At 36.9% G+C, this 14,876-nt stretch overlaps 1 protein-coding gene across 1 annotated transcript in view; it reads right to left on the minus strand.

The window, feature by feature from the left end:
• Window positions 1–14,876, minus strand: part of CCDC141 (coiled-coil domain containing 141) — a 164,172-nt gene that overhangs the window by 68,474 nt on the left and 80,822 nt on the right. The window contains exon 7 of the mRNA XM_012650763.1: window positions 7,584–7,778. Within this exon, the coding sequence (XP_012506217.1) occupies window positions 7,584–7,778 (195 nt within the window). The remainder of the gene's footprint in view (window positions 1–7,583; window positions 7,779–14,876) is intronic.

Raw genomic sequence — 14,876 nt, forward strand, 5'->3', positions numbered from 1 at the left:
ACTTATTCAAAAAATATTTATTGAAATTTATGGATCATGTACTCCGCTACGTGCTGGGGATATGAAAATGAATAAAAGCATTAAATCACGTTAGAGTAGCTAGCGCAATATTAAATGCATACATAATGACAAAATAATGGCTAGCAGTTAGTGAGTGCTTAGCTATTCTATGCACTAGCTGTGTATTAACTTATTTAGACAGCACGATGACCCTGTGAGGGACATATAGTTAGTATTTCCATTTTACAGAGAAAACAGACGCACAGGGAAGTTAAGTAACTGCCAAGGTCATAGAGCTAATAAATGTCTGAGATCAGATTCATACCTAGGCAGCCTGGCTCCAAAACCTACTGTTATTTTAGCAAAGTGTCATGCTAGCAGACGTTTCTAAATTTTCACTTAATAACCTACAATTCCATTTATTTTACATTCCAACTCTACCCTGAAAAGATTTTGTACAATTTATCACCAATTATATGAACTTTTATTATTGAATGATACTCTCTGAAGTAGATAAGGATTATTCTATTTTAGAAAAGGGAAAACTCAAGCTCAAAATGTAAATTGATTTGTCACACGGACAGTCCTTTATTCATTCATCCAACAAAAATTTTTTGAGCATGAGCGGCATTGAAAGATGAAGACATATTTCTCTCTAAAGAGCACAGAGACGTATTCTAGAAATAGTAAGAAATATGTTAGTGCTGCCTAGAAACTCCTCAGAGGAGGTGCTGTGTGTGATGACAAGCCCTTTCCCCAGCACTACTCGCCTTCACAGATGTGACACAGAGATTCAGATTGAAATGTCTGCTCCTTGCCTATTAAAGTAATTAGGCTCTTCTCTTTTGAAATGGTCTCATCCCAGTTACCTTGGATCAATATAATCTCTTACGAGCAGTGTCATGTGGTTAGCCTTGAAAATCCACAGTTTGTAATATTTCGCTGCTCTCAGTCATTCACATAATTATTGAGCACTGTTTTAGGTGTTCTGATGAACACAAAGTGAAAAGAACATGTTCCTTACCCTTAAGAAATTTTAATTTAGCAAAAAAAAAAAAGTAAATCTACCCAGAAATAACTATAATACAAGACAGAATATGTCTACTGACAATAGAGAAATGCAACAGTCTGACATTATGCATGGAAGATAAATCAATGAATATACTCATTAATTAGAAGTCCATCGATAGTTTAGTTGTGAAAGAAATTCAAGAGTGAGGAACAGTAAAATTGAGCGCCTTAGGCCGGGCTCGGTGGTTCACACCTGTAATCCTAGCACTTTGGGCCGGGAGTTTGAGACCAGCTGGAGCTATATCACGTAACCCCCATCTCTACAAAATGTATATTTAAAAAATTAGCCAGGCATGGTGGCGGGTGTCTGTAGACCCAGCTACTCAGAAGGCTGAGGCAGGAAGATCGCTTGAGCCCAGAAGTCTGAGGTTGCAGTGAGCTATGATGATGCCACTGCACTCTAGCCTGGGCAACAGAGTGAGATCCTGTCTCAAAAAAAAAAAAAAAAAAAAATTGAATGTCTTCATTATTAGACTATTAAATATGGACTGATTTGTGAGCTGTCATGAGAAATGTAAGATGTAAAAGGCATTCCTTTTTTTCTATAATTTTTCTATTATGTATCTGTTTAATAACTTTATGATAATAATTTAGCTATATTTATCAAATACTTGCTGTGGTTTAAATAGCCTGGACCCTGAGCTCTAAAACCAAAGGTGTCTAAACCCTACAGAAATCATTCTCTCAGACACAATACAGGAGGACGGCAAATTAAGACAACATCCCTTTCTTGTGATGAGGTTTGCCTCATCATGACTTTTTCAAGTTCTTGAATATTTCTGCGCATTTAAGGACATTTTCAGCATAAAATAGAAACTCTTTAGCATGTTTTCCAAAACTCTTCCTGACCCCCTGCCTGCTTCCATTGCTTTTGTCTCTCAGCACCCTGGGCTTACACCCCACACTCCTGGCAGTATGAATTATTTTAGGTTCCCCAAACATGGCATGACTTTGTACCATCCAGCCCTCTTCCAAGGCTTTTTGATCCCAAGCTTCCACATTTCACTCAGTGGTCACCTCCTCTGAGCAGTCTTTCTTGATACTTTTCCCCTGGACCAGGTTAAGGGTCTCTGTTCTGTGTCCCCAATGCTCTGAGCTTACTCTGGCATGGCTTTCCCACAGCACATGGAAGCCAGCACATGGCCTTTCTGTCGCATTGCTTCTCCTTTAGACTTAGCTGAGAGGGCAGGGAAGGCAGGGATCGAATCTTTCATTGCTTTAGCTCAAGTGCCCATCTGTTGCGTGGCAACAATAGGATACAACATATTAGTTAAATGCAAATACGGAAGAAGGGAAGGAAGAAAAGCAAGTTGCTTCACTTGTTTCTAAAAGAAAGGGAAGTTGCTTTGGAAAAGAGGAATCTGAGACAGGCTACTGAAGAATTACGACACTAAAAGTAATTACGTTTTCCTTGATATCTAATAGCAATTAGTCGAATTTGCTAAATTCATTTACATCACCTCAAAAAAGTCCTTCTGGATAATATTTTTTAGGTACTCTATGTAAACATGTTTCTTCTTTCAATCTGTACAACAACTGGACCATTTAAATTAATTGTTTCCCACATCTGGACCTAAAATGTATTTGTTTTGAAAATGATGAGATGTTATATATAAATGAAAAAAGTACCAATCTTCGTGCTTAATTATTTTCCTTTCATCTGAAACAATGATGTTGCTATAGGCATTATTGTTTTGCGTCACTGTAAATATCTTGAAAAAGCAATACCATCTTTTAAAAAGACATTACATTTTCAACAATGATGTCAGAAGCAATGGAAACTATGACAATCATTTTATTTTGAACTAATTTTTGGACATTTCTTTGGCTACCTGGACTTTTGCTTCACCTTTGCTTTCAGGCTGACACCCCCCAAAATCAGACCATGTTCATAAAATGGATTTGGCCTCAGCCTCCTCTGTTTGCTTTCCCAGTGAAAACACGTGTCTGTGAATGGAAGGCATGGGATATGAAACTTTACGACCTATCAGCCATTTTTTTCTTTTTTTTTTTGAGACAAAGTCTCACTCTGTTGCCCAGGTTAGAGTGCCGTGGCGTCAGCCTAGCTCACAGCAACCTCAAACTCCTGGGATCAAGCGATCCTGCTACCTCAGCCTCCCGAGTAGCTGGGACTACAGGCATGCGCCACCATGCCCGGCTAATTTTTTCCATATATTTTTAGTTGTCCAGCTAATTTCTTTCTATTTTTAGTAGAGACAGGGTCTCGCTCTTGCTCAGGCTGGTCTCAAACTCCTGACCTCGAGTGATTTTCCTGCCTAGGCCTCCCAGAGTGCTAAGATCACAGGCATGAGCCACTGTGCCTGGCCTATCAGCCATGTTTTATAGCTTTGGGTTCAATCGTAGTTGTTGCATAAATACAGGCTCATGCTGTTATGTTTTTGAGACATATTATATATTTGTCTCCGTTTGATTTAAACCATGTACCCTAAACAATGATAAATACATTTTGGGTGATCAATAAATATCAACCAGAGCTTCTTTTTTGTGAACACCCTAGAAATATAATAAATAAGATAATCTATAATCCTGAAGGATGAAAATTTGGGGGATCAAGACGAGTTACTGTAATAAGTGCTATGTTCATATTTCATGCCATGTCCTCATAACTCTTGGCAACAGCTGGTAATTAGAGGCACTCTTCTCCAGTCAGTTATTATCCAGCGTTGACAGTCGACCCTTACTTATATTTATTGCCAAGGGATTTAACAAATAGGTTCACCAAACGGAGTAGGAAGCTCTACAAAGGAAAGGAAGTATCTCAGGTTCTGGAGTTACATGGCTCAGTCTCACGTGAATCCAATGGCTGGTTTATGGCAGTGGCAAAGTTCCTAATGCTCGTGTCTCAATATTGCCATCTACCGCTCACTCCACGTTCAAATGTCTGACTCCATAGCCACAGGCTGCAGACACTTCCTCTGAGTGAGAAACATATTCCTGAGCCTTGGGTAATGATCAACCCTAGCAGAATTAAAAGGTAATCACTTGCACTTCGGGAGCCGCGGGGCAAAGGCAATGGGGGACCTGTCGTCAGTGTGAACAATTAGGCAATAATTATATTTTACTGAATTTCACAAATTAGAAAATGTATTGGCTTATGGATTTTTTGTATGTTTTGTTTTCTGCTGTATCCCCAGTATTTAGAACAGTGCCTGACACATAGCAGTTGCTCAATAAATATTAATATTTAGGAATTAAGTGAATACCTAAAGAAAAAGCATGATTATTCTCATGAATTCACCACACTATTTATTTAATGACTTCAATAAAAGGAATTATTGTGTCTTTTTTTCTAGTAAATAATAATACCCCTATCTAGAATTGGCAGAGAGAAAAATGAATGAAAATGATAGGAAAATGGGAGGAAAGAGGGATTTCTTGATGATTTTAACCAGAAACATGATAAAAATATGGATGAGAAAAGAAATATATATGATATGGAAAACTTACTAACAATAGCCCATTCTGCAAATAAATTTGCATTCATTCCTTTTTATTTTACCAAAAATTCAAAAAAAGTAAAAAGTGTATTTTTAAAATGATATATTTCACTTTTTAGTAAGCAGACATTCTAGCTTTCCCACTCATTTATATATTATCTATGATATGAACATTTGTTTTATACTAGTATTTGACACAGACATTGAAAAAGAATATTGATCTAGTTTCAACAAATTTGGAACAAGATGTTGTTTGCTGAAAAAATAATTCCACTTGTCAAGAGTGGAGCTGGGTTTCGAGGAAAATATCTTTTTTTAAAGGGCCACCTTCATCTTTTAGTCCCACAGTGCTAATATCCAGATCTACATGTGTTGGGAAAGTTCTCCATGGGTCCCTGGTGTTCTACACATCTTTACCAGTATGTCAAGAACGAGAGACCCTGACTCCTCTTCATCTGGATCGTTTCTCAGTGTTGGATCTGCTATTAACAACCTTTAGGGTTGAGGTCATGTCTCCCTCAGAGACAAAGTCCAGGCTTGCTTACTGTTTGCTATCAAACAGCAGATTTCTCAAGCTTAGGGTTTTTCTTCTGAATGCCACCGGCTGCAGGTGCAGACATCCATCCTGGCCCATCCACATCACCCTTGTGGGAACTGGGGCTGAGGAAGCTGATGTGGCATCTAGCTACAGCTTTCCCCATAATAAAGCCTTTCAACTGCGACCCAGAAGCCATGTGTCTTGTGTTAGCATCCATGAAACTGTAATAAGTTAGCCTGAAAGTAGGGTAAAAGCTCAGACCCCTCACAGTTCTTGGGAGCCTTTTTTTATTTAAGAATGGAAGGGTTCACAACTGAGAAACTCCAGTGCACTCAAGGCACAACAAAGTGAATTTTCAAAAGGAAAATTCAGTGCTTTGGAAACAAGTAAGTGATGTAAATTGAAAATAACCCATTCACTAGTATAAACAGAATTTTTAGATTAGAAAAAAAATTTAAGGGATTTTGAAATTATATTAATTTTTAAAATCCAGTGCTTTATTTAAACTAGGGTTATTTACGAGGGGTATGCCAAAGATTGGGTAAAGTGGTGAGATTTTGTAAAATTTGGAAATAATACAATATAAATCAAAAAGAAAAATATCATTTATAAGTCATAAGAGGAATTTCCTTTTTAAATTTGAATGGATTTACCCACTACATAATTTCATAATTTATTGCTTCTTAATATTATAATATAGTGAAGAATTCATTTCAAGAGTCATGATTAAACTTCTACTTTCCAAACTTCAGTTTCTATTTTTGCTGAGGTAAAAGTGCCCATCATCTTTCACACTGAATTCTTAGATTTGGAGTTTGAAATTATTTCCTTCATGCTTTGAAAAGAAGAAAGAATTCAAACACCTTTCTGAGTGTCACTTAGCTTAGAAAATGCTATCCTATGGATAAATTCTAACTGAGCTTATTATAATCTGAATAGTTAGTATGCCATGGCATTCAAATGATGAAACAGGGAATCCAAAAATCAGAAGTCTTTGGGGTAAACAAACATGAATTTTCTTCCAAGATCTGGCCTGAATTACTGTATGAATTTGAGAAAAAAGGAACCACTCTGTTTTTCTTCTCTTTTTATTTTTATTTTTACTTTTGCAAGAGATATTCCTCAAGGCCCAGGAATAATGTTGGAAGAAAAGTCTCCCTGGCAAAGTACCAAATAATGGAGCAGTGAAAGCAAGAGTAAGAAAATGAGAATGAAAGAAACTCTACATTTTGGAAGATTATAAACTACAGGGTTTGTGCTAGAAGCATTGTTTTATAGCAACGTGTTCCATAACTGTTTTTCTTAGAAACAGTATTAACTGACTTGCATGATGACCTACTCGTTTTGTAGAATGAACTTGTCAAGTAAATTTAAAAGTCTTTTTATTCAAAAAGAAAATGGCTGAAAATTAACTAGCATCTAACATCTAATTAGTTCAATAGCTCCAGTAATATGCTATATCCGTTTCTTCTCTTAAAACAGAGAAATCCCAAACAACAAATAATTTAACAGTAAATATTACTTTATCTTTTTTTTACAATAATTCTAGCACCTCTATTTTGGAATCTTACCATTCATCCTTTTCAAAAAGTTTCTTATTAGTAAAGAAGTTCAAAATTAAGTCACTATTTTGATATATACCAGGACATTGTAGTCGGAGTGTTGATGTGATGTTAAGTCACAATGTACCTAACTTCCAGGGGTTTCCCCATTCATGTCCTGTCACAGTGTCCATTTTTAAGAACATCAGTAAAATTTAAAGTATTAAGCAATTCCAATAAGGCGGGTTGAAGGTGCATATTGTATTGAGAAGAGGGAAAAAATTTTCAAATAAGATCAACAGCCTCATATACTGAGCGCTACTCAAGTGATGTGAACAGGTGAGCATTACCACTCAATGGGAACCACCTGCTACAATCAATATTTAATGAACCAACAAGGAGAAGCAGAGCACTTCCTGAACTCAAGAAGCCCTGGAGATGGTCCAAAGCGAGATTTCCCTTATGCTGACTTAAAAGGAAAGACCAAGGCAGAGCAATCAGGCTCAGACACTGTTTGTAGCCTATGGTTTGCATGCAGAAGCCTTGCAATATTCATGTATTTTTACCTGATAAATGAAGGAGGATTTACAAAAAGAACAAAGGCCTTTCGATAAAAATGTTAAGGTTTTATAAAACTTTGATACATTTATAATTCTCTTCCTCTGTGAGAAATACTACAATGTAGGCACAACAGTTCCCCCCAAAGAGACCAAAGGCAATTAATAAAACTTAATAATACCCTCATTAGATTTTTTTAAGTAACCCTGTACACATGAAAGCATAGAGTCTGTTCCTTTTGAGAAACAAATAATGGCCACAGTAGGAATATATTTTAAAGGATTTTCTTTGCTGCTATCAGTTTTGAAATTCTACATGGAGTTTTGACGTCTGTGATGTGCTCCAGCCTGTTGAAGTCATGGGTCTCCTACTGGTCTGCCTGATTACCTACAATTATCAACTTGACCTCGCACTGACCTTGTTAGCACTGTTAAAAAAATCATTCGCCTTTTTTAACCAGGTATGCCTTTCCACCATGAGTTGACCAAATTCTTTCTGAAGCCGATTCAGTTTCTGGTTAGAGAGTTGCAGATGTTCTTTCTCCACATGATCCTTTGACAGCAAGATTCCCAGTGCCTCACTCTTCAGCTTCTCAATGGCAGGGTTCCATTCCTACAAGAGATGGTTCCTTTAGTTTATTTTACACATCTCCCCCGTATGGACTGAATGTTTGTGTCCCCCTCAAATTCCCACGTTGAAATCTAACCCCCAATGTGATGGTATTAGGGGGTAATACCCTAATACCTTTAGGTAATACCCTAATACCCTAATACGCCTTCGAGAGGTGATCAGCGCCCTTATAATCACATGGGATTCATGCCCTTGTAAAACAGGCCCGGGAGAGCTGCTCGCGCCTTTGACCATGTGAGGACACAACGAGAAGTTAGCAGCCTGCAACTCAGAAGAGAGCCCTTACCGCAGCCCAACCATGCTGACTCCTCACCTACAGAACAGTGAGAAATAAATTTCTATTGTTTATAAGCTGCCCAGTCTGTGTTACTCTGTTATAGAAGCTTGAACTAAGACACCCTCCTTTGTAATCTCTGATAAGATTCAGAGAACATTTAGATGGATGGGTTGAATGTAGCAGAAATCTGTCAGATTTTCAAATCATGAAAGTATAATAAATACTGTAGTAGTAAATGCTACACTACAGGTTTGAGTACCAAGACGTTTACATAATAGGCAAAGATGAAGAAAAGAAAAGAAAAGAAAGAAAGAAAGAAAAAAGAAAAGAAAGAAAGAAAGAACAGAAAAGAGAAAAAGGAGAGAAGGTAACAGAAGAAAGAGGTAGGGAGTTGGGATGAGTGACTGATAGAGCACCCAGCTGACCCAAACACAGGTCATTTCCATTTCTGTTAACTCTACCTGGAAACACACCTCAAATACAGTCAATGGTGTTTTTAAATCTCTAACTCATTTTATCCTCTTTTTAATCACATAAGTATAAAAAAGTATCTCTCCCACAATTCAGCCTCATGGTCAGTGTAGGCAAATGTGTATAAGAAAAGGAAGAGAAATCGTATGTATCATGAATGTTGTTTTGTGTCTGCCTACACTTAGAACTGAAATTAAGTCCCATTACAAAATTAATAGCTGTTATTGTTTAGTATTTCCTCCTTCCTGACCTCAGTTCTGCCTCTCAAGGGGCTTCACTCTTAATGGTATACAAACATTTCAGAAAATGAAAAGGGGTAGTCTTTTACTTAATGTTCATGAGGATGAAAAAACATAAGTAGAGAAGAAAGAAAATAAGAATTGGAGTAAGGCAAACATATTAACATTCAATTTATTTGAAGGGAAATTCAGTTTTCTTACCAAAGGACTGAAGCCTGATCCAGTGTCATAAAATAACGGTTATCTCTAACATGGCTGTCTTGTTAATGAATCTTCTGGTACCCATCTCAACTGAGATTGAATGATAGCATAGGCTATTTGTCAGAGCATGGGAAATTTAGCACCAGATTTTAAACATCTCAGTCTGACTTCATCCTGCTTTGTTCCCTCAGTGCAAAGTGTCCCATTGTTAAGTTACATTTATTATATTACATTGTATAAAATAAGTACAATTTTAGTGCAATTTACCATTACTGTTTCCATTCATTCATTTCACAAGACACACTAAACACTATGTACCTGGAACTATGCTAGGAAAGATGTCTTGGGGAATATAAAGAAAGAATAAATTGTAGTTCTTTCCCTTAACAACACATAAACTGTTATTTTATATAACTTTCATATATACTTACTTTATGAAATATATGAAATAAACGCTGGTTCTATAAACATGCATACAAAGACAATATGGGTATTAAAGGGGGAAATTGTACATATTATTTTGTGGTGCTCATAGAACCCATTCTAGTATTTGCACAAGAGAAAAATATTTTGATCAATGGTTACAGGAGTAAGGAAGGTAGATTAAAGGATTTGGCTTGTTTGGAGTACCTGTTATAAAATTGTGGGTTGTAACTATAATCCTCAAAAACACTTAAATTAGATATTATTTTTTTCAATATTTACATAGGATCAGAAGAGTATGTTACACATCCAATAAGCGACAGTACCAGAACTACTAGTTCAAAGGTCTGCATACATTGTACCTTCCAGAAAATTAAAAATAAACTCCAAAATCGTCAAATTCTTCAGTGAGTGCAAAAGCAGTACTCTTAGGCAGGGATACACGCTATGTGCGTTCTTAAGATCCCTCATTTCAAAAACAGCTTAAGGGTCTCCCTTTAAGGAAAACTAATATGTGCCATGATATTCTTTCATAAAGCACTGTAACCCCTCCTTCCCCCCCATGCTTAAAAACAATTACTTTAACTTCTTGGGAATAGCAAATATTTCTAAAACAGCACAATTTCTGACACTTACAATAGGCACTCACTAAATGTTAGTCCCACTTTTCTTCCCATCAGTTTTGTTATGGTTCATTAGCACCCCAAAATTTCTTCTTCACTCATGCCATTTCTGTTTCCCAGTTTTAAAATAATGGTAGCGAAATGTTTCCCAAAATGTTATTGATTAACATTATGTATTGGTCAGTATTATGAAGTAAACAAAGTAAAACAGGTTTCTTTACTACAGTACTTCTCAGAATTTTTAATTTGTTAGTGTGCATTGAGCCTCTTCTAGAGGGAAATGTGACATGAAATATTTTGGACAAAACTTTTTGACGAAAAAATTGTTTGTTAATCATCTCAGAGGACCCATGCTCCAGCTGCAATAAAGTTGTTAAAAACCATTCTGTGTCTAAGGGCAGCGGAATCACCTACTGGGTTCACCTGCTTTCACAAGTCTTTGTTTCTTTCCTGTTTTATTTTTCCCTATTCCTCTAGCTACTCAATTAGTCCACTTCCTCTATTTGTACCATTCTTTCTTCTTCTGTCTGTTAAGATCTGCGTGTCATTAATCTTCAATGAACTCAGGTGGGAAAATGCTTAACATGTAAAGACACAGAATAAACCAGGTAATTATTTCTTAAAAAAATTGGCATTGGCCAGAACCTTCTATGCTTATTGGGGGAAAACCAGCTAACATATATAGAGAACCTGGTGGGGGTGGAAGGTGGGGGAGGGAGGGCTAGAAAGATAGGGGCAAAGAAGATGTGGAAGAAGTTAGAACATAGAGAAATGGGTTGCAGCCATTGTGTACTCAGCTTGACAACAATAAGTTCTAGGACGTATTGTTCAAGACAGTAAGGGTAGATTTTTCTTTCTGTATGTTAGCGCTGTGCTAAATGCTTTTCATGTGTTATTTCATCTCATCTTCACCATACCCCTGTGAGGTAGGAACTATTATTATCTTAATTTTACAGACAGAGTAACCGGAATTCAGAAGGATTACTAACTTGCCCAAGGTCTCAGCATTAGTAAGCGAAGGAGCTAGAATTCAAACTCAGGGAGTTGGACTCTAGAGCCTACTCTCTTCACCAGTACCCCAGCCCCAGCTATTTGTAGAGTGACATACTGTTTTTCCCATCAGCGAAAGATTGACCACATTAGTTTAGGTAAAACTTCCATATGCCCGAAATAAGGCCTTGGAGAGGACAGAAGTTTTATATGACCCTGGGATTTCTGATTTGAAATCCGAAGCCTAACAATTTTAAAATAAACACAATGCTATTACAGGTATAATTGAAAATTTACAGCCCAAACTCAGACTTATTTTGCTTAGCCATTGGACAAAAATAATGAAGCACTTTTCTATGACTAAGAAGAGAATTACCTGTTCTCTAACAATGTTCATAAATCTGCCTTTAGTATAAATTTTACAAACAACATTAAACAGAGACTTTTGGAGCAGAGCCAAGCCTTTGAAAACCCACTTTAACCCTGGGCTTCGCATCATGCTATGAAAAGTGGGCTGTGACTTTCCAGAGAAGCTGTAAAGGACCATTTTGTGCCTCTTATCTTTTTTTTTATTCTCCATCCGCAGTCTTCTTAATTACATTTTCACATGAACTCTGTGGGTAGTAAATGAAGCTGGGTCCATTCAATATTTCTATTCAATCTTCTCAGAAAATTGGTTCTGTTTTCTTTGGGCGATCTATAGGCAGTTTCTGATGCATTTCTATACCATTCTGATGATGTACTTCCCCAGCCCTTTTCATAGGGGATGCTTTCACTATTTTATTTTTGAGATAAAACTTTTCAGAGTCATCTGAATCCATCACACTATTTAAAAAATATAGTTGTCATCCTTGTCAAGGCTAGAGGAGCCCAATGGAGAAAATCTTGGTCCATTTTCTTCAAGCTGGTGCTGCCCGCCTGCTAAGTGTTAAACCTCTAACAGGGTTTCAGTCACTTGGCAATAAAATATTTCCAGTACTTGTCCCCACCAGCAGAAAGCCAAAGCCTGCCATTTCCTTGGCTTTTCGATTTGACAGAGACGTGTGCATATCTCTGACCCAGCGAAGTCGTGGGGCGCTGTGTGTTCCTGGGCTCAGGGGGTCTCCACAGGTCGCTCCATTATTTTCATTTTTCACTCACAGTAGGAACCTTTCTAACTGCACCTTTCAGTATTCCATTTGCTGAGGAAATTGAGCTTCTCTTGGATCCCTTGATTGAAAGGGTACTTTAAAGAGGATTAGTGCTGATAGACAAGAAGGTGGAAAAGATTTCTTTCCTTTTTTGTTTTTTTCAGTCCCAGGTTAGCTCTTCATATGAAGTTATAGATTGGCATAAAAATTATCCAGCAAGTAGATTCAAAAAGCAAAACGTTAGCTACTCCAATTGAAAGGAAAAAAAAATAATAATCACAGTATATTAGCAAGCTTTTATCCACATAACCACTTCCTTGTACATGAGGGGATTTAATGATCCAACACCATGTAGTAAATTTCCATGATGAGCTTGACTTCAGAATGTAATTTTTAGGTAGAAGAAAGATGGACAAGAAACAATAGCGGATGCATCTGTAAACTACTAAAAAATATCAGTGGTGGAGATTACTGACCAAAATCAGATCTGGCATAAGCATGTGTTGGGTTTATGTATAGTCTCTGAAGCATGGCTAATTCCTAGGCCATCTCATTAGACACAGCCCATTTCTTACTTAATCCCTAAATCTACAATCCCATTTGGTTCAGCACAAGGAGAATTAACTCATTGATACAAAATCACAGAATTTTACATGATTGCATTAGCAGATAGTACGAACAAAATAAACCTGGCAATTTTAATCAGAGAATATTTGAAAGTCTGCTTTGACCAGAAATGTTTTTAAAGAAGTGTTTGTGTGTTTGAAAAGTGGCATTGAACCCTTAAAAAGCTAAAATTCTCTGATGATATCAGGTTGGCTTGCACACTGGGCCGCAATTTCTTCTCCTCATGCTCCCTTCTAGGTATTTCGATGCTGACCTCTACAGGTGCGAGGTCATCCTGGAGAGAAATGTCTCACCTCACTCTCCAAAGAGTGCAGAGTTCAGTGCCTACCGGCCATTTGAACTTTGCCCTCACTGTGATGCATCCCAGCAAAGGCACAGATTGCCAAGGGGAAGAACTGTGATTTTGTGTCTCACCCAGAGATAAAAGAAGCGTGCTGTTTCACCTCCCAGCCATAAGGCAGAGAATCACAGCTACTGAATGAGAGAGAGCTCGTGAGTAAGAGCAGAGAACTGGAGCTAGAAGCACACTTTTTGTTCCAGACTCGTTAAGTAGCTTCAGGCAGAGCATTTTGCTTTTTGAACCTTGCTTTCCCTGCAGTGCAATGACAGTCACCACCACTTGAAACATATATCCTTCTGCTTCTCTAGTGACTCACCTCTAGTGACTCATTTAATGCAGTGACAAATTGGCTGTGCTTCAAATTCCTAGATTTTTAGGCCCTCCCAAAATTTGGGTTATTGGCTGTATTACCCATAAATTAACCTTACCTGGATTGGGACTGACAGTCTATAATAGAAATGACAGATATCACCAAATTAATTTCTGAGTATTAGTTGGTAATTTTTTCACTCTTAGTTCATCGAAATATTTTTTAAAGTTGCAGGAAAAAAAAAACCCATGGCTTGGAAGTCTCTTACTTCCCTTACTCTCTTCAATGTTTGGCCACTGAGTGGAGCCCACAGTTCAGCAGCACAAAGCAGGGTGCTTCTTGCTAATAAATACTGAAGCAAATGGATGTGTGACAAAATAAAGTTTGAAAATCAAAATTGCAACGAATTACACTCATAAGCAAATCTTTAAAATAGTGATTGGAGCATAAATGTATTTATTTTCTCTTCCTTAGTTCAACATAGTTTTTAGATGAAAATTTAATTACACGAGAAGTCGAGGGGAAATATTCCCAAGATTTGTGTTTTCCAAGAACCCTTATTTTTTTAGTGTCTTGTGCTTGTTTTCCTTAGATTTCTTATTCCCCTTAATCACATTGTCTTCTAGTTGATTAAGTAAGTAGCAGAACCTGATGGGTATTTCCATTTTTAATTAACTTTAATAAAAGTCTAGCTTCCCAAAATATTTTCATCTAACACAATTTGCCTACAATCAGATTGTGCCATGGGTTGACTAGGTGGTCCCAGTTTATATTAATGTCCTCAAAGGACCTGCTTTTTCATTTTCTAGACAATCTGTTGGAGATATTTTCAGGATCTCAACATATACTTCAACTGTGGGAGAAATTATTAGGTTGTGATGTTCACCTCTTGTGGAGATTTCCCTGTTAATAGAAAGGAGGGTCTATTGATAATGTTTTATACACAGTGAACATCAAATACAGACTAAAACAATGGCTCTGAAATCTGACTGACTGTTAGCATTTCCTGGGAAAGTTTTAGAAACACATACTTTCAGGTTCACTCCACATCCCCAGAATCATAATTTCTCTTGGTAAAGTGAAAAAAAAACATGTATTTTTTAAAATCTGAAGCATTTTATTTGAAATCAGGGGCAAGGAAATAATACTTATAACCAGTCAAATTTTGGAACCATTGATCTAGAATATCTTAAGATATTTAATGAAGAGTTAACAATTTACCTAGGAAAATTTATATATAATCACACTGATAATTGGAGGATGGATTATATAATAATAGTAGTTTTAACTCTAAAACTTTCAACTAACTTGACTCTGTGAAAATTACATTATTGTATTAATGACTTCTAAACCTAAAATTTAACTTTAGTTTTATAAATTACTTCGTTTACTCAATAAGTATTGAGCTGGGCTGTGGAAGATACAATGACAAATAAACAAACTCCTTGC

Source organism: Propithecus coquereli, unplaced genomic scaffold (genome assembly GCF_000956105.1).
Source record: "Propithecus coquereli isolate 6110/MARCELLA unplaced genomic scaffold, Pcoq_1.0 Scaffold34, whole genome shotgun sequence".
In the NCBI taxonomy this organism is placed as follows: Eukaryota; Metazoa; Chordata; class Mammalia; order Primates; family Indriidae; genus Propithecus; species Propithecus coquereli.